General features: G+C 43.7%; 1 protein-coding gene across 1 annotated transcript in view; it reads left to right on the top strand.

Moving 5' to 3' along the window:
- The window catches only part of LOC311134262 (plexin-A1-like), a 312099-nt gene that overhangs the window by 70604 nt on the left and 221495 nt on the right, over positions 1 to 20000 (top strand). Inside the window, exon 3 of the mRNA XM_084167885.1 lies at positions 17143 to 17325. Coding sequence (XP_084024011.1) covers positions 17143 to 17325 — 183 coding nt within the window. The remainder of the gene's footprint in view (positions 1 to 17142; positions 17326 to 20000) is intronic.

The following is a 20000-nucleotide window of genomic DNA, read 5'->3' as shown; positions in this document are numbered from 1 at the left end:
CGAGGCTTGATTTTGGAAGAAGCTAACCACTTAGCTAGATAGCTAACTAGCTTCAAAATGAGCAAACCAACTGCACAACTGCAGAGCTTTTAGCACATTTTAGACAGTTAACTTAATAGTTATAAGATCTCTAGCTGACAAACATTTAGTTGTTAATTCCATACTGTAACTAGATCACCTGGCGTGTTCTGCACAACAGTGAGTGTCTCACAAGGCTCTTGTGACTGAGGACTACCGGTAAGCTTCATAATGGAAACTTATGTGACAGGTGAAATGAAGAACACAATATTACAGAAGTTGTATGAACATTTTTCAAAGAAATTGTTTCAACGGTATTGACGGTATTTAATAACTATTCCGTGCCTCTTCCCAAACACACAACGGTGGAGTGCTTACAGCTGTATTTGTTGTCTCCCATAGATTGCACCTCCGTACCTTCAGGCTCTGATCAGTCCCTACACCCAAACGAGGGCATTGCTGGCTCCCCTTCCTCTGCGGAAGCATAGTTCCCGCTCAGCCCAGTCAAAACTGTTCGCTGCTCTGGCACCCCAATGGTGGAACAAGCTCCCTCACGACGCCAGGACAGCGGAGTCACTCACCACCTTCCGGAGACATTTGAAACCCCACCTCTTTAAGGAATACCTGGGATAGGATAAAGTAATCCTTCTACCCCCCCCCCCCCCCCCCAAAAAAAAAAAACTGGCTATAGGGTGAATGCACCAATTTGTAAGTCGCTCTGGATAAGAGCGTCTGCTAAATGACGTAAATGTGCCCTTGAGCAAGGCACTTAACCCTAATTGCTCCTGTAAGTCGCTCTGGATAAGAGCGTCTGCTAAATGACTAAAATGTAAAATGTAAATGTAATTGCAGTGAAATGGATTTAGTGTGAACTGGCCTGTTTCATCTACCCTGTGTGAGCTGCCTGCCTGCTGCAGGGTGTGTGTGTGTACATGCCTGTGTGTCTGTGTTTTTATTAGAGAACATCCGATACTCGGCCGAGCCGATATATCAGGCCGATATTGCCTATTCTAGTCTATTGGCCCTTCTCCATCGGCTTTGCCGATAGTCCCTCTACATTAGAAAACTGCTTATCAAGAGATTTACCATTCAAGTAAAGTTATTACCAAGATGTTATGTAGTTAGATTGGTAAAAACACTTTAAAATTAATGTATACTTGGCTGTCTCTGGGAAATGTTGTCATGATAAATTATATTGATTATTGGCCTAAAATATTGGCCATCGTCCTCCTTGACCCCCCCAAAGTCCCTAAAAAAAATCCATATCGGTCGTTCTCTAGGTTTTACCATCGCTTGTATAGTCAGAGAAACATGTTGAAAGTGTTTTGACACATTTGGGAAGCTGATACCTGAAATGTTGCCAATGTCTACAGTGCCATTGCTTGCTGACTTCACAATGGAACATACAGAATAATTCATTATGTATTTCTTGCAAGATGCACACACACTCTACCTAGCTGTGCATTTAAATACAATTCAAGGCTTGTCGCTACAAGTAGGGGTGGCAGGTAGCCTACCAGTTAAGAGTGTTGGGCCAAGTTGCTGCTTCAAATCCCCAAGCCGACTAGGTGGAAAATCTGTCGCTGTGCCCTTGAGCAAAGGCACTTAACCCTAATTGCTCCTGTAAGTCGCTCTGGATAAGAGCGTCTGCTAAATGTAAAAAGAAACAACCAATCACACTCCCATCTCCACATTGCTCCATTGCCATGGCATTATAGGCCTATCTGATGTGAGAGATTGGCCCCCTGAGAGATTTTACAGGTTGCTTGTAATGACATGTATTTTAAAACAACTGTGTGTGCATACTGTGTGTGTGTGTGTGTGTGTGTGTTAGGGTCATTCTAGGGACTGTGTGAAAAGTGCACATACGTGTGTGGTATTGTGTGACGCTAGTTGCAGCTGCATCATTCTTTGTGCATGTGTGTGTGTGTACATGCCCCCCGTTACCCCTGAGCTTAAGCAGTGATGCGTGACAGTGCTTGAATTTGGGCTGTAGGTCAGGAGTGGAATGTATTAGTTTATTCTGTCTGTCACATTGGTGATGAGGCAGAGCATGACACGTACATACGGTCCTGTGTACTTTGTTATTGGAAGTACAGCTCACTAGTATGATATGTTCAGTGTAGCTTTGGACGTTGGCGTCAATACCTAACCCAAGCGCTTTGATCACGCTCTCTGTAGCTGATGTGAGGAAGACCTTTTTAAACAGGTCAACATCCACAAAGCCGCGGGGGCCAGATGGATTACCATGACTTTCACTCAGAGCATGCGCGGACCAACTGGCAAGTGTCTTCACTGAAATGTTCAACCTCTCCCTGACCGAGTCCATAATACCTACATGTTTCAAGCAGACCACCATAGTCCCTGTGCCCAAGAAAGCGAAGGTAAGCTGCTTAAATGACTACCACCCCGTAGAACTCACGTCGGTAGCCATGAAGTGCTTTTAAAGGCTGCTCATGGCTCACATCAACACCATCATCCCGGAAACCCTATACCCACTCCAATTCGCCTTCCGCCCAAACAGATCCACAGATGACACAATCTCAATCGCACTCCACACTGCCCTTTCCCACCAGGACAAAAGGAACACATACAGTATGTGAGAATGCTGTTCATTGACTACAGCTCAGCGTTCAACACCATAGTGCCCACAAAGCTCATCACGAAGCTAAGGACTTTGGGACTAAACACCTCCTTCTGTAACTGGATCCTGGACTAACTGACGGGCCGCCCCCAGGTGGTAAGGGTAGGCAACAACACATCTGCCACGCTGATCCTCAACACGGGGGCCCCTCAGGGGTGCGTGCTTAGTCCCCTCCTGTACTCCCTGTTCACCCACGACTTCGTGGCCAAGCACGATTCCAACACCATCAAGTTTGCTGACGACACAACAGTGGTAGGCCTGATCACCAACAACGATGAGACAGCCTATAGGGAGGAGGTCAGAGACCTGGCAGTGTGCTGGCCAGGACAACAACCATTCCCTCAACGTGAGCAAGACAAAGGAGATGATGGTGGACTACAGGAAAATGAGGGCTGAACACACCCCCATTCACATCGATGGGGCTGTAGTGGAGCTAGTCGAGAGTTTCAAGTCCCTTGGTGTCCACATCACCAACAAACTATCATGGTCCAAACACACCAAGAAAGTCATGAAGAGGGCACGACAAAGCCTTTTCCCCCTCAGGAGACTGAAAAGATTTGGCATGGGTCCCCAGATCCTCAAAGTTCTACAGCTGCACCATCGAGAGCATCATGACCAGTACATCACTGGGGCCAAGCTTCCTGCCATCATTACCTATATACTAGGCGGTGTCAGAGGAAGGCCCAAAAAATTGTCAAAGACTCCAGTCAAACAAGTCAGACTGTTCTCTCTGCTACTGCACGGCAAGCGGTACCGGAGTGCCAAGTCTAGTTCCAAAAGGCTTCTTAACAGCTTCTACCCCCAAGCCATAAGACTGTTGAACAATGAATCAAATTGCCACATGGGCTATTTCCATAGACCCCCCCCCCCATAGTCACTTTACCCCTACCTACATGTACAAATTACCTCGACTAACCTGTACCCCCACACATTGACTCGGTACCGGTACCCCCCTGTATATAGCCTCATTATTGTTTGTGTTATTAAAAAAAACATATATATATATGCATTTCATGGTACATGTTGTATTCGGCGCATGTGACAAATACATTTGATTTGATCTGGAAAAGCGATACAATCCAATCAATTAATTATATATATATTATTATAAAATATTATTACATATTAATAATAATCAGTATTAAAATCCAATCGGTTTAAAAACACTGTAGAGACAGACGGGCAGAGAAGGATGGACGGACACACACCCACACACACACCAACCAGTGATGTAGTGGTAATACAAAAAGTGGGTTAACTATGATCGTCGTTCACGTTGAGTAAAGCAATGCTGCCTATATTTTCTATGCATTTTTTAAGCTAAAGGTGGGTACCCTCCCGTTTACCCTCCACTACACCACTGTCTGTTACCCAGTGGAATGAATAAATAATATGTCTGTGCTGAGAGATGCCAGGCTGTTTTGGCATATGTGTGGAATGTGACAGCATGTGTTTAGTTACGCCCTCACCAGTGTGTGTGTGTGTATTTATAGAGCAGGACCTGTGTGTGTGTCTGTGTGCAGACTTGCCCAGTCACAGAATCAGACCGTTGCGTAACGGGGGTAAGGTGTTACAAAGGTAACGGTACAGTAATATATTACTTTTATGAGTAACAGAGTAATATAATGACTTACTTTGTTCGAATATTGTAATATTTTTGTTACTTTTTCAAGTAACGCGTCCATTACTTTCAGAATCAAATTGCTACCGGCGTGTCATTTATTTTTATATATTTATACTACCGTTCAAAAGTTTGGGGTCACTTAGGAATATCCTTGTTTTCGAAAGAAAAGCATTTTTTTTGTCCATTAAAATAACATCAAATTGATCAGAAATACGGTGTAGACATTGTTAATGTTGTAAATGGCTATTGTAGCTGGAAATGGCTGATTTCTTTTCTGGAATATCTACATAGGCGTACAGAGGCCCATTATCAGCAACCATCAGTCCTGTGTTCCAATGACACGTTGTGTTTGCTAATCCAAGTTTATCATTTTAATTTGATCATTAGAAAACCCTTTTGCAATTATGTTAGCACAGCTGATAACTGTTGTGCTAATTAAAGAAGCAATAAAGCTGGCCTTCTTGAGACTAGTTGAGTATCTGGAGCATCAGCAATTGTGGGTTCGATTACAGGCTCAAAATGGCCAGAAACAAAGAACTTTCTTCTGAAACTCGTCAGTTTATTCTTGTTCTGAGAAATGAAGGCTATTCCATGCAAGACATTTCCAAGAAACTGAAGATCTCGTACAATGCTCAGTCCCCTCCTGTACTCCATGTTCACCCAGGACTGCATGGCCAGGCACGACTCCAACACCATCATTAAGTTTGCCGACGACACAACAGTGGTAGGCCTGATCACCGACAATGATGAGACAGCCTATAGGGAGAAGGTCAGAGACCTGGTCGTGTGATGCCAGGATAACGACCTCTCCCTCATCGTGATAAACAGTCCCGTGTAGCTCAGTTGGTAGAGCATGGCGTTTGCAACGCCAGGGTTGTGGGTTCGATTCCCACGGGGGGCCAGTATGAAAATGTATGCACTCACTTAACTGCAAGTCGCTCTGGATAAGAGCGTCTACTAAAATGACTAAAACAAAAAATTATAATGACAAAGGAGATGATTGTGGACTACAGGGAAAAAAAAGAGTACTGAGCACGCCCCCATTCTCATCGATGGGGCTGTAGTGGAACAGGTTGAGAGCTTCAAGTTCCTTGGTGTCCACATCACCAACAAACTATCATGGTCCAAACATACCAAGACAGTCATGAAGAGGGAACGACAAAGCTTATTCCCCCTCAGGAGACTGAAAATATTTGGCATGGGTCCTCAGATCCTCAAAAAGTTATACAGCTCCACCATCGAGAGCATCCTGACCACTGCTCGGCTTCCGACCGCAAGGCACTACAGAGGGTAGTGCGTACGGCCGAGTACATCTCTGGGGCCAAGCTTCAGAAGAAGGCCCTAAAAATTATCAAAGACTCCAGCCACCCTAGTCATAGACTTTTCTCTCTGCTACTGCACGGCAAGCGGTACCGGAGCACCAAGTCTAGGTCCAAAAGACTTCTTAACAGCTTCTACCCCCAAGCCATAAGGCTCCTGAACAGCTAATCATGGCTACCCTGACTTTTTGCATATCCCCCACCCACCCCACCCCACCCTAACCCCCTCTTTTACGCTGCTGCTACTCTGTTCATTATTTATGCATAGTCACTTTAACTGTACCCACATGTACATATTACCTCAATTACCTTGACTAACTGGTGCCCCCACACATTTACTCTGTACCAGTACCCCCTGTATATAGCCTCCCTACTGTTATTTTATTTTACTGCTGCTCTTTAATTATTTGCTTTTTAATTTTTTTTTATTAAACTGCATTGTTGGTTAAGGGCTTTTAAGTAAGCATTTCACTGTAATGTCTAAACCTGTTGTATTCGGCGCATGTGTCAAATAGAATTTGAATTGAATTAATTAATTAATCTGTGTTTTGTGTGTGTGTTTGTGCACATGATGCATTGGTGAAGAGAGGTGTGTGTATGTGCGTGCATTCCTTGTGTGTTTGAGAGGTGAGGGCAAGTGAAGGCCAATGCATGCTGCCTAATGAGGAGACAGCTAATGAATAGAGAGAAGCGCAGGGCAAGAGGGTGACAGGAAACACATACACATGCCTGCACACATGCACAGATGAATTGCAGGCTTGTCCCGAAACCATGCTGTCAGCAGTGTAGGAGCTCAGAAGAGATGGTGCTAGCTACCCCCTTCTCCATTCCACCCTCCTTCTCTTTCCTTCTCTCGCTTACCTGGGGTCAGTGCCTCCAGACAGCAGCTGTCAATTAAAGGGTAAAATCGGGGTTATCCTAGGGGCGGTGTGTGTGTATCTGTGATCGGTTACTCTGCCTCCAAACCTGACTAGAGGCACTACATCTGTGTGTGCGCGTGTGTGCGTACGCATGTGTGTGCGTGCGTGTGTGTGTGTGTGCATGTGCGTGTGTGCGTGTGTGCGAGTGTACATGATACACGTCTCTGTGCTAGCTAGCTTCTGGTTATAACAACATATCTCTAACCTATAAGATAACATGACAGTATTAACCCAATGAGTGTGTGTGAGTATTCAGCCACATATTGTGCAATACTTATATAAAATGTGCCTGTGAATCAATGCATACCTCTACGTGTTGTGTATGTGTGGGTTTCTCTGTATGGACAGACATGCTTTCTGCCATATGAAGGACCATATTTCACTGAGTGGTGGTGTTAGTTGTCTAATCCATCTCCGTCTCAAACCAATCACAGACCCCTTGGCTCTGTGCCAGCTAGAAAATTCTGTATGGAGCCAACTGGAGGCTATTCCTAGAGGTTTAAAAGAGAGTGAGTGTGTTGGAGTGAGTGAGGGGTAGAAGGACTGAGAAGCTCAGTTCTGGTGACATTTTAAAAGGACATTCTACTCCAAAAGGAATGAAAATAAAATGATGCCGACACCTCCAGAAATTAACCAAATTACATATTGCTAAAATTGTTTACAATTATTTTAACATATTGGACCATATTATCAGGTATGCTATTTGCAATAAGCATTATCACCTGTAGCCTAACTAATCTGATGCAGCATAGTGGCTGTAAATAAATAGACTGAAGCATGGAGTTGCCTATCTGCATTTACCCTATTGGGCTGGCTAATAATTAGTAGAGTCCTGCATCAGGTCGGATACCCACGGTTCCCCGCAGCTGAGCCGCAAAAAAAATCAGCTGGCTGGTGGAATGAAAACATTCTTTCAACCTGTGGGTCGGCTTGCACTTCAGAACAATTACATTGCGGGTCGGAAACCTTTTAAATCAAGATCATACTCTTTTTTTTAAACCCAGAAGCTGTTGTGTTGCATTGTGTTGCGAATTCCATTCTGTGAGCAGCGAGGCAGACATAAGGCTACCAGCCACGCATTGAGAGTGTGGAGCCCGGAAACTGGCCCTTATTTGTGTGGTTCTAAAACGTTATAATTTGTACACACACAGAGCTTATGTTCCCTCTCCCCACGTGAGAATCCGACAAGTTGCCAAGTTTATTTCCCCTGGATAGCCTAGGTGCTGCGCGAGTGAAATCCCCAGTTTTTAAGGACAACAACCCGGTAGATGGATACACAGCCTGTACAAAGTGCAAGCGGGTAGGCCTATTTATTTTCAATAATTCAGTTAATTATTAGTGAATTATTACATCAATTCAGGCTTTCGTTCATTAGACCATTCAAATCAAATTGTATTTGTCACATGTGTCGAATACAACAGGTGTAGATCTTAAGGTGAAATACTTACTGACAGGCCCTTAAACAACAATGCTGTTTGTAGATAATAGAGTAAAGAGAATACGCAGGCCATAAGGGTAAACCGGTGGTGGCTGGTAAAAGTTTGAGGAACCTACTAAATAAATAATAAAATGGCTACCCAGACTATTTGCATAGCTGTTAAGAAGTCTTTTGGACCTAGACTTGGTTCTCCGGTACCGCTTGCCGTGCAGTAGCAGAGAGAACATAAAAAACGGAAATAATACATTTACATAACTATTCAGACCCTTTACTCAGTACTTTGTTGAAGCACCTTTGGCAGCGATTATAGCATCGAGTCTTCTTGGGTATGACGCTACAAGCTTGGCACACCTGTATTTGGGGAGTTTCTCCCATTCTTCTCTGCAGATCCTCTCAAGCTCTGTCAGGTTGGATGGGGAGCGTCGCTTCACCGTAGGGATGGTGGCAGGTTTCCTCCAGATGTGATGCTTGGCATTCAGGCCAAAGACTTCAATCTTGGTTTCATCAGACCAGAGAATCTTGTTTCTCATGGTCTGAGAGTCTTTAGGTGCGTTTTGGCAAACTCCAATTGGGCTGTCGTGTGCCTTTTACTGAGGAGTGGCTTCCATCTGGCCACTCTACCATAAAGGCCTGATTGGTGGAGCGCTGCAGAGATGTTTGTCCTTCTGGAAGGTTCTCCCATCTCCACAGAAGAACACTGGAGCTCTGTCAGAGTAAACATCGGGTTCTTAGTCACCTCCCTGACCAAGGCCCTTCTCCCCCAGATTGCTCAGTTTGGGCGGGCGGCCAGCTCTAGGAAGAGTCTTGGTGGTTCCAAACTTCTTCCATTTAAGAATGATGGAGGCCACTGTGTTCTTGGGGACCTTCAATGCTGCAGACATTATTTGGTACCCTTCCCCAAATCTGTGCCTCGACACAATCCTGTCTCGGAGCTCTACGGAAAATGTATTCGACCTCATGGCTTGGTTTTTGCTCTGACATGCACTGTCAACAGTGGGACCTTATATAGACAGGTGTGTGCCTTTCCAAATCATGTACAATCAATTGAATTTACCACATTTGGACTCCAATCAAGATGTAGAAACATCTCAAGGATGATCAATGGAAACATGATGCACCTGAGATACATTTCGAGTCTCATAGCAAATGGTCTGAATACTTCTGTCAATAAGGTATTTCTGTTTTTTATTTTGACAACATTTCTAAACCTGTTTTTGCTTTGTCATTTTGGGGTATTGTGTGTAGATTGATCAGGAAAACAATTGATTTAATCCATTTTAGAGTAAAACTAACCTAACAAAATGTGGAAAAGTCAAGGGGTCTGAATACTTTCCGAAAGCACTTTATATTAGATTCTGGGAATTCCCTCCCCATGGCGCTCATAATTTGAATATATTAATATCTAAAGGAATATTTATCTTGCATAGAAAACACAACAAAGAGCTGACTAGGTAAATAGATCAACTATTTTGCACTGAACAAAAATATAAACACGACATGTAAAGTATTGGTCCCGTGTTTCATGAGCTGAAATGAAAGATCCCAGACATTTTCCATATATGACCGAACGCCTAGATTTTTGAAATTGTGTTTTTTACATTGGATAAAAGTAGAGACTCAGTGCTAGAAAATGGTATATCATAAACTGCAGTTGAGGAACAATGGGAAAGTAATTCTGCTTGGAAAGATGATACACTTTTGAGAAAATGGTCCTTAAATGTATTGGTACACATACTGGAGAGCTCTTCTTTGTCCACAAACATTCAGCATCATTCACACCCTTTTAAGCCTTAGCCCCACCCATCTCTTTAAGGATTCACATGTGAAACACACTATATCAAATAAAATCTAAGTTTATATGTCACATGCACAGGATACAGAAGGTGTAAACTGTACAGTAAAGTGGTTACTTGCATTGTAGCAATATCAAAAAAAGAAAGTGTCCAGATAAGAATACTTTATAAATATGTTATCATTATTAGATGACACTTACCCGTTACACTTGTCTAAATTGATGGGTCATGTGAAGGAATTGCTATAACTACCCCCCAGCCACATCTAGCTAAGTGGATGGGTCACTATTGTCTAGACATGTACACATAATCACCCCCAGACACACCTGCTAATTTAATGGGTCATGTAATAATACATACTGGAGAGTTTACAATTAGTTTATGTAAACTTCTGACCCACTGGAATTGTGATACAATGAATTATATGTGAAATAATATGTCTGTAAGCAATTGTTGGAAAAATGACTTGTGTCATGCACAAAGTAGATGTCCTAACCGACTTGCCAAAACTATAGTTTGTGAACAAGAAATGTGTGGAGTGGTTGAAAAACTAGTTTTAATGACTCCAACCTAAGTGTATGTACACTTCCGACTTCAACTGTAGGTACCTAGCTAGCTATGTAGCCAAACAATCAACTGGCGTAATCCCAACTCATACTACTACCAATACAAACATTGTCATAGCTGTAGTATGAATCTGCAGGTAGCTAAAGCTAACAAACTAGGTTCAATGTTAGCTAGCTAACATTATGCTATAGCTAGCAATGCAAATAGTTTTCTGATTCTAATAATATTACTGCAGATCATAAATGTAACGTTAGCTAGTGAGCAGGCAAGCTAACATTTGCTATCTACTGTAACTAACAGTACGCTGTAACTTGCAATAAAAACGACTTTCTCACAAAATTAGAAACTTATATCTGAAAATGTATCTAGACTCTTACCCGTATACATGAATGAACGCTTCAGGCAGACTTGAACCATTTATTCCGTTTTATTTGTAGCTACATCTTGGGTGTGTTCATAAATTCAATCTGGAGTGCCAGAGTGCGCTCAGAGTGCGCTCTGGGCGTTCGTAAATTCAGAGCGTTGTCAGATTGTCCTTTCGTAATTTCAGAGCTTTTAGCTCTCGGAGCGTTTAGAGCTCACACTGGACGCTCTGGCCGAGGAGTAGGGTTGATCCGAGCGTTCAGACCTCACAACGGCAGTCAAGCACTCAAGCTAATGTTGGCTAGCTTGCTAGCTACTTCCAGACACATTATATTATTATTATTATTACAAATAAGAGAGAATCTCACTCTGACCATTTTACTCGCCCCTAGCAGAGCTGGTTGGTTAGGGTGTTTTCATGTTGTCCAGAGTGTTGGTGACTGTAACTGTGCTGCTGGCTACAATTTAATTACGCTTTTTTGCCGACGTTTACTGACACCGGCCATATTCAATGGGTGTTGAGCGTTCGTAAATTAATCATTTGTTCTGCGCTCTGGCACACTCAGACGAAAGTGCTCTGAAATCGGAGTAGATAGCCAGAGTGAATTTACGAAAGCACCCCTTGTTTAGCCAGCGTTGTGTCAAGTCACTCCGGTTCACGTTGACCGTGGCGTGTGTAGAAAGTAGCCCATCACTTTTTCCAACTGATCTGTCGATAGCGCCTGCTAAATTCAGGTCATCAATGTTGTTGAGAAAAGTAGCAAAACTTTTGTAGTTCTCAATGGCTAACGTTATATCTTTCAAAAACGGCGTGGTAGAAAGTACTGTCAACACATACTAAACAGCTCACGTGATAGACAAAAGCATGCTACATGGCAGACCAATCCAAACTCATCTCCCGGCATGTCCAGCCCATTCAGTATCTCAGCCGATCATGGCTAGCGGTAAGGTTCCTGTCTTTTTCCATGGCTAAACCAACTACATTTGTAACTTAACAATTTTATTTGTATTTATGGATGGAATACAAGTTTGTTATTAAGGCACGTGAAAGTTCACTTGTTCCAGAAGGCATTTCCGCCAAAAAATGCATTTTGATAAAAAATAAATGTTTATGTTCGCCGCTCCTGTGAAGTGGTAACGTGCGACATACGCCTAATTTCCCGGAACAAGTCACATACGCACAAAAAGCTTTTTTCTCTCAAAGTTTGTGCACAAATTTGTTTACATCCCTGTTAGTGAGCATTTATCATTTGCCAAGATAATCCATCCACCTGAAAAGTGTGGCATATCAAGAAGTTGATTTAAACAGCATGGTCATTACACAGGTGCACCTTGTGCTGGGGACAATAAAAGGCCACTCTAAAATGTGCAGTTTTGTCACACAACACAATGCCATAGATGTTTCAAGTTTTGAGGGAGTGTGCAATTGGCATGCTGACTGCAGGAATGTCCACCAGAGATGTTGCCAGATAATTTTTCTACAATAAGCTGCCTCCAGCGTTGTTTTAGATAATTTGGCAGTACATCCAACTGGCCTCACAACTGCAGACCACGTGTAGCCAAGGACCTCCACATCCATCATCTGAGACCAGCCACCCGGACAGCTGATGAAACTGAATAATTGCTGCCCCAACTGTCAGAAACCGTCTCAGGGAAGCTCATCTGCATGCTCATCGTCCTCACCAGGGTCTTGACCTGACTGCGGTTCAGTGTCTTAACTGACATCGGTGAGAAAATGCTCACCTTCGATAGCCACTGGCACGCTGGAGAAGTGTGCTCTTCACGGATAAATCCCGGTTTTAACTATACTTGTCAAATAGCCCCTGTGGGCAAATGGTTTGCTGATGTCAATGTTGTGAACAAAGTACCCCATGGTGGCGGTGGGGTTATGGTATGGATAGGCATTTTATTGATGGCAATTTGAATGCATAGAGATACCGGGATGATAATGCATGGCCCCATGTCGCAAGGATCTGTAAACAATTCCTGGAAGCTGAAAATGTCCTAGTTCTTCCGTGGCCTGCATACTCACCAGACATGTCACCAATTGAGCATGTTTGGGATGCTCTGGATCGATGTGTACGACAGCGTGTTCCAGTTCCCGCCAATATCCAACAACTTTGCACAGCCATTGAAGAGGAGTGGGACAACATTCCACATGCCACAATCAACAGCCTGATCGACTCTATGCGAAGGAGATGTTGCGCTGCATGAGGCAGATGGTGGTCACACCAGATAGCGACTGGTTTTCTGATCCACACCCCTACCTTTTTTTTTAAGGTATCTGTGACCAACAGATGCATATCTGTATTCCCAGTCAATCCTAATGAATGTATTTAAATTGACTAATGTCCCTATATGAACTGTAACTTAGTAAAATCTTTGAAATTGGTGAATGTTTATATTTTTGTTCAGTATATTATGGGGTTGTCAGATTCTTCTATTCATTACTTGTTTTGTTTGCAGAGGAAAAGGAAATGTGGACTGTTCCAGCATCTTCAAAGTGCGCCTCGGCAGAAATATTTTTTAATGTTCCATATTTTTTTACTGTGTTGTATGCTCGTGCACTTTTGCTTGTGTTTGACAATATACTGTCCAGTGTAGCGTAGCTAGCTTTTACCATAACTTTGTCTCTGTGTACCATGTAGTGCATCTTAACCCTTTCAAATACACCCACCCAAAGATGGATTAACCCTTCGTGGTCCTTCCCTCAGGCTCTGGTGTCAAGGGGCTGCATTTTGTGTTTTATTAAGTGCCTGAGTCATATTCTGATTTATGGAGACTAGCTTGACTGGGTTGAATATGTTCCCTCTTGTCATTTTGGTGAACAGGCTTTAGGGATATGTCTTGGTTTTGTGTGTGTAGGCTGTTTTGTCTAGATGGGAGGCTGTCCAAGGCAATTAGTGAATAAAAATACTTGTTTCAGGTAATGGACATGTGGAAACACACACACTTCACTCCACTTCTCCCCATCCTTCTCCAGATGCCCATTGCTAGTGAGTCATGGAAGGTTCCGGTAAAGCAGCTTTCCGTCTTTCTCTCCTTTTCCCTCTCTCTCCACCAGGCCGCGGGTTGGCCGAGAGGGCTTTGTTAACTGAATTGATACCCAGCTGGCTTTCCTTCCTCTTTCTCTTCTTCTCCTCCCCATGCCTTTCTCCCCCTGCCCTTCTTCCTGCTTTGAGGTAGAGACCCTTTGATTAAGCGAGAGAAAAGCAGAGTGAAGGAGGAGGGGTGGGGGGGGGAGAGAAGAGGGAGGATATTGATGTGTAGATTTACTGTACTCGTCTACTGTAGCGCTTGGTAAGGGATTGATTGGAAGTAAGAGGGAGAGGGGAGAGGGAGAATAAAGGGATATCGACGCAAAGCAAGCCGTGCTGCATCAATTTACACAGATGGAGAGAAAAGTAAAGGGAGAGAGAGGAAGAGTTATCTGTTCTCTTCTGTCTCTTCTCTGGATCAATCAGATGATGGATCAATCAGATGATGCAGTGATAAGAATTTGGATTACACCACCATTTACACAATCGCTCTGTGTGCGTGTGTGTGTGTTGCCAGTGTTAAACACACACTGACGCCACTTCAATTCTAGCCTTCCTCGGCTAGTGGCCTCGTAGGGTGTGTGTTGCACACACACACCGTCATGGGTGTGTCATGCCTGATTTGAGAGAGGCTTACTTGATATGCGTAGTAAGGTTGGTGACCTCTGCCCTCTAGGCTGAATGCTTTAATGTGTCAGTGGTTCAGCCTATCTCCACAAGCAACCCAAGTAGCAGGTTGGAATTAGAACCCTGACTGAGTGGATTAGAGAATCAGTTGAAGAGATACACACAATATTTGAATATACACACGCACAGACACACGCACGAAAACACTACTATGCAGATATGCAGACACACACACAACTGAACCAAAAACATTGTCCCTTTCCTCTGTCTTTCTGTCACACAACCTCTGGTTATACTGATGCTGTTAGTTTATGTATACACAAATAGACACTGTTATATCACTGTTACAACTCTAAACTCTTTCTCTCACTCTCTTTCTCTCGCTCTCTTTCTCTCGCTCTCTCTTTCTCTCTCGCTCTCTCTCTCCTCTATCTTTCTTTCTCTCTCCCCTCTTTCTTTCTTTCTTTCTTTCTCCCTCCCTCACTCCCTCCCCCCCTTCTCTCTCTCTCTCCCCCCCTTCTCTCTCAATTCAATTCAATTCAATTCAAAGGGCTTTGTTGGCATGGGAAAATATGTTTACATTGCAAAAGCAAGTGAAATAGACAATAAAAGAAGTGAAATAAACAAAAAATGAACAGTGAACATTACACTCACAAAAGTTTGAAAGATATATTTCAAATGTCATTATGGCTATGTACAGTCGTGGTCAAAAGTTTTGAGAATGAAACAAATACTAATTTTCACAAAGTCTACTGCCTCAGTTTTGATGATGGCAATTTGCATATACTCCAGAATGTCATGAGTGATCAGATGAATTGCAATTAATTGCAAAGTCCCTCTTTGCCATGAAAATGAACTTAATCCCAAAAAAACATTTCCACCGCATTTCAGCCCTGCGACAAAAGGACCAGCTGCCATCATGTCAGTGATTCTCTCGTTAACACAGGTGATAGTGTTGATGAGGACAAGGCTGGAGATCACTCTGTTATGCTGATTGAGTTAGAATAACAGACTGGAAGCTTTAAAAGGAGGGTGGTTCTTGAAATCATTGTTCTTCCTCTGTTAACCATGGTTACCTGCAAGGAAACACGTGCCATCATCATTGCTTTGCACAAAAAGGGCTTCACAGGCAAGGATATTGCTGCTAGTAAGATTGCACCTAAATCAACCATTTACGGATCTTCAAGAACTTCAAGGAGAGAGGTTCAATTGTTGTGAAGAAGGCATTAGGGCGCCCAAAAAAAGTCCAGCAAGCGCTAGGACCGTCTCCTAAAGTTGATTCAGCTGCGGGATCAGGGCACCACCAGTGCAGAGCTTGCTCAGGAATGGCAGCAGGCAGGTGTGAGTGCATCTGCACACACAGTGAGGCGAAGACTTTTGGAGGATGGCCTGGTGTCAAGAAGGGCAGCAAAGAAGCCACTTCTCTCCAGGAAAAACATCCGGGACAGACTGATATTCTGCAAAAGGGACAGGGATTGGACTGCTGAGGACTGGGGTAAAGTCATTTTCTCTGATGAATCCCCTTTCCGATTGTTTGGGGCATCCAGAAAACACCTTGTCCGGAGAAGACAAGGTGAGCGCTACCATCAGTCCTGTGTCATGCCAACAGTAAAGCATCCTGAGACCATTCATATGTATGGTTGCTTCTCAGCCAATGGAGTGGGCTCACTCACATTTTTGCCTAAGAACACAGCCATGAATAAAGAATGGTACCAACACATCCTCCGAGAGCAACTTCTCCCAACCATCCAAGAACAGTTTGGTGACGACCAATGCCTTTTCCAGCATGATGGAGCACCTTGCCATAAGGCAAAAGTGATAACTAAGTGGCTCTGGAAAGAAAACATCAACATTTTGGGTCCATGGCCAGGAAACTCCCCAGACTTTAATCCCATTGAGAACTTGTGGTCGATCCTCAAGAGGCGGGTGGACAAACAAAAACCCACAAATTCTGACAAACTCCAAGCATTGATTATGCAAGAATGGGCTGACATCAGTCAGGATGTGGCCCAGAAGTTAATTGACAGCATGCTAGGGTGGATTGCAGAGGTTGAAAATGAAGGGTCAACACTGCAAGTATTGAATCTTTGCATAAACTTAATGCAATTGTCAGTAAAATCCTTTGACACTTATGGAATGCTTGTAATTATACTTCAGTATACCATAGTAACATCTGACAAAAATGTCTCATAACACTGAAGCAGCGAACTTTGTGAAGACCAATACTTGTCATTCAACTTTTGACCACGACTGTAGTGTTGTTACGATGTGCAAATAGTTAAAGTACAAAAGGGTTGTATTTACAATGGTGTTTGTTCTTCACTGGTTACCCTTTTCTTGTGGCAACAGGTCACAAATCTTGCTGCTGTGATGACACACTGTGGTATTTCACCCAATAGATATGGGTGTTGATCAAAATTGGATTTGTTTTCAAATTCTTTGTGGGTCTGTGTAATCTGAGGGAAACATGTGTCTCTAATATGGTCATACATTTGGCAGGAAGTTAGGAAGTGCAGCGCAGGTTCCACTTCATTTTGAGGGCGGTGTGCACGTTGCCTGTCTTCTCTTGAGAGCCAGGTCTGCCTACGGCAGCCTTTCTCAATAGCAAGGCTATGCTCACTGAGTCTGTACATGGTCAAAGCTTTCCTTAATTTTGGGCCAGTCACAGTGGTCAGGTATTCTGCCACTGTGTACTCTCTGTTTAGGGCCAAATAGCATTCCAGTTTGCTCAGTTTTTTGGTTAATTCTTTCCAATGTGTAATTCTTTCCAATCTCTCTCGCTCTCGCTCAGCCTCTCCAGATCGATGACAACTTCTGCGGCCAGGACTTTAACCAGCCTCTGGGCGGGACCAGCACCATAGAAGGAATACCGCTCTTCATCGACAAGGACGACGGCATGACCTCGGTGGCCGCCTACGATTACCGCGGCAACACTGTGGCCTTTGTTGGCACGCGCAACGGCAGGATGAAGAAGGTAAGAATTATTTTTCTGGCGAAGGAGAACGCATGATGTTCTAGCTGGGTTGTTGTTCATGTCAGTTGTTTTTTTCTGTGGGATTTCCGCCATTTTGTTTTCACCTGCTTTATTGTGGATGGTGCTGCTGACTTGTGTGTAGGCCAGGCCTACTATCTGAACTGCAGTTGGAAAGGGATGCACATCTCAAGCCTACTGCATTAGCCTATGCTCTATGAACCTTGAGGCATTCCCAGTCTTGGCACATTCACATTTTATCGTAGTTCATTTTTGTAAACAGGAAGTTGCCCCACTGTGTATGGTTAGTTATTATCATAATTCTGATTCCTCCTAAATTTCATGGCTTTGTCCTATGGCTGGGCGATATATCAAATTAATTAGATTAATTCAAATGTATGTTTTTGCGCGATATTCCAAATGCCTGTATACTTTTTATGAGCGTTTATGTCCGCTTGTTGTCTTTTTGGTCTCGTCTCCTTCGCTCCTCTGTGCTGTGTGAACCATCCCATTTACACCAGAGATCTGTATGTAATGAAGAGATGCACATCTCTGCCTTAACAATGGGAGTTGTTGTCCCAAAGGCGGGAAGGTAGGCGACAAGTTTAGGTCCAAAATAAGCCCTTAGAAACGCATTGGGCTTATTTTGGACAGATTTTAGCGAGAGTGAAACCTTTCGCTTCTTCCTCTATGGTTTACACACACACCAAGCCCCTCCCCCTGCCACTCACACCATCAAAGTTGAGAGATCACATCTTCCTCTCTGACAAGCGGTTTCAACTCGCTATTTGCATTTGAGGGTTGGTCCAACAGAATCGGTCATATGCACACCAAAACACATTGAGACATTATTTTACTGTAATAGAGAACTTTTCTAACAATACCCTTTTTATGTCTCAAATACTCAAATTGCAAGGAGAGCAGACATGAGAGTATGAATGAACATTGATTCTGGAAAATGAATGCTCAGCTTGTTGCGCACAATTGGGGTACCACGTAGCGCTAGCAGCATTTTAGCCAAAGACTGGTATACTAGCTGTCTAGTCCTCTATTTTATAAATCTGTAATAAGTATAAAACACAATTATATCAAATCAAATCAAATTTTATTGGTCACATGCGCCGAATACAACAGGTGCAGACATTACAGTGAAATGCTTACTTAAAGCCCTTAACCAACAGTGCATTTATTTTAAACAAAAAAAGTAAGAATAAAACAACAACAAAAAAAAGTGTTGAGAAAAAAAAGAGCAGAAGTAAAATAAAGTGACAGTAGGGAGGCTATATATACAGGGGGGTACCGTTGCAGAGTCAATGTGCGGGGGCACCGGCTAGTTGAGGTAGTTGAGGTAATATGTACATGTGGGTAGAGTTAAAGTGACTATGCATAAATACTTAACAGAGTAGCAGCAGCGTAAAAAGGATGGGGTGGGGGGGCAGTGCAAATAGTCCGGGTAGCCATGATTAGCTGTTCAGGAGTCTTATGGCTTGGGGGTAGAAGCTGTTGAGAAGTCTTTTGGACCTAGACTTGGCACTCCGGTACCGCTTGCCGTGCGGTAGCAGAGAGAACAGTCTATGACTGGGGTGGCTGGAGTCTTTGACAATTTTGAGGGCCTTCCTCTGACACCGCCTGGTATAGAGGTCCTGGATGGCAGGAAGCTTTGCCCCAGTGATGTACTGGGCCGTACGCACTACCCTCTGTAGTGCCTTGCGGTCGGAGGCCAAGCAGTTGCCATACCAGGCGGTGATGCAACCAGTCAGGATGCTCTCGATGGTGCAGCTGTAGAATTTTTTGAGGATCTGAGGACCCATGCCAAATCTTTTTAGTCTCCTGAGGGGGAATAGGCTTTGTCGTGCCCTCTTCACGACTGTCTTGGTGTGTTTGGACCATGATAGTTCGTTGGTGATGTGGACACCAAGGAACTTGAAGCTCTCAACCTGTTCCACTACAGCCCCGTCGATGAGAATGGGGGCGTGCTCAGTCCTATTTTTTTTCCTGTAGTCCACAATCATCTCCTTTTGTCTTGGTCACGTTGAGGGAGAGGTTGTTGTCCTGGCACCACACGGCCAGATATCTGACCACCTCCCTATAGGCTGTCTCATCGTTGTCGGTGATCAGGCCTACCACTGTTGTGTCGTCGGCAAACTTAATGATGGTGTTGGAGTCGTGCCTGGCCATGCAGTCATGGGTGAACAGAGAGTACAGGAGGGGACTGAGCACGCACCCCTGAGGGGTCCCCGTGTTGAGGATCAGTGTGGCAGATGTGTTGTTACCTACCCTTACCACCTGGGGGCGGCCCGTCAGGAAGTCCAGGATCCAGTTGCAGAGGGAGGTGTTTAGTCCCAGGATCCTTAGCTTAGTGATGAGCTTAGAGGGCACTATGGTGTTGAATGCTGAGCTGTAGTCAATGAATAGCATTCTCTATAAGTAATTGGCAACTCGTTCTCATTCTGAGAAATAAGGTAGGCCACTTGATTTCAACATCTGAACAAAGTGGACAGGCTAACATGCTTTTCAAACAGTTGGAGACAGACAGAAGGGTGTGTTCATAACAATTAAACTGTTCAACCTTCTTAGCTAGCAAATAGATCCAAGTTGACTAAACTTGAAATATAAAGATAAGCTGGCTAATCACAAGCATGTGGGCTTGAGAGATTGTTGATGAGACCTGTGTTAAT

The sequence above is a fragment of the Coregonus lavaretus genome (genome assembly GCF_964263955.1).
Source record: "Coregonus lavaretus genome assembly, chromosome: 8".
NCBI lineage: Eukaryota > Metazoa > Chordata > Actinopteri > Salmoniformes > Salmonidae > Coregonus > Coregonus lavaretus.
This window is presented reverse-complemented; position numbering and strand designations above follow the sequence as displayed.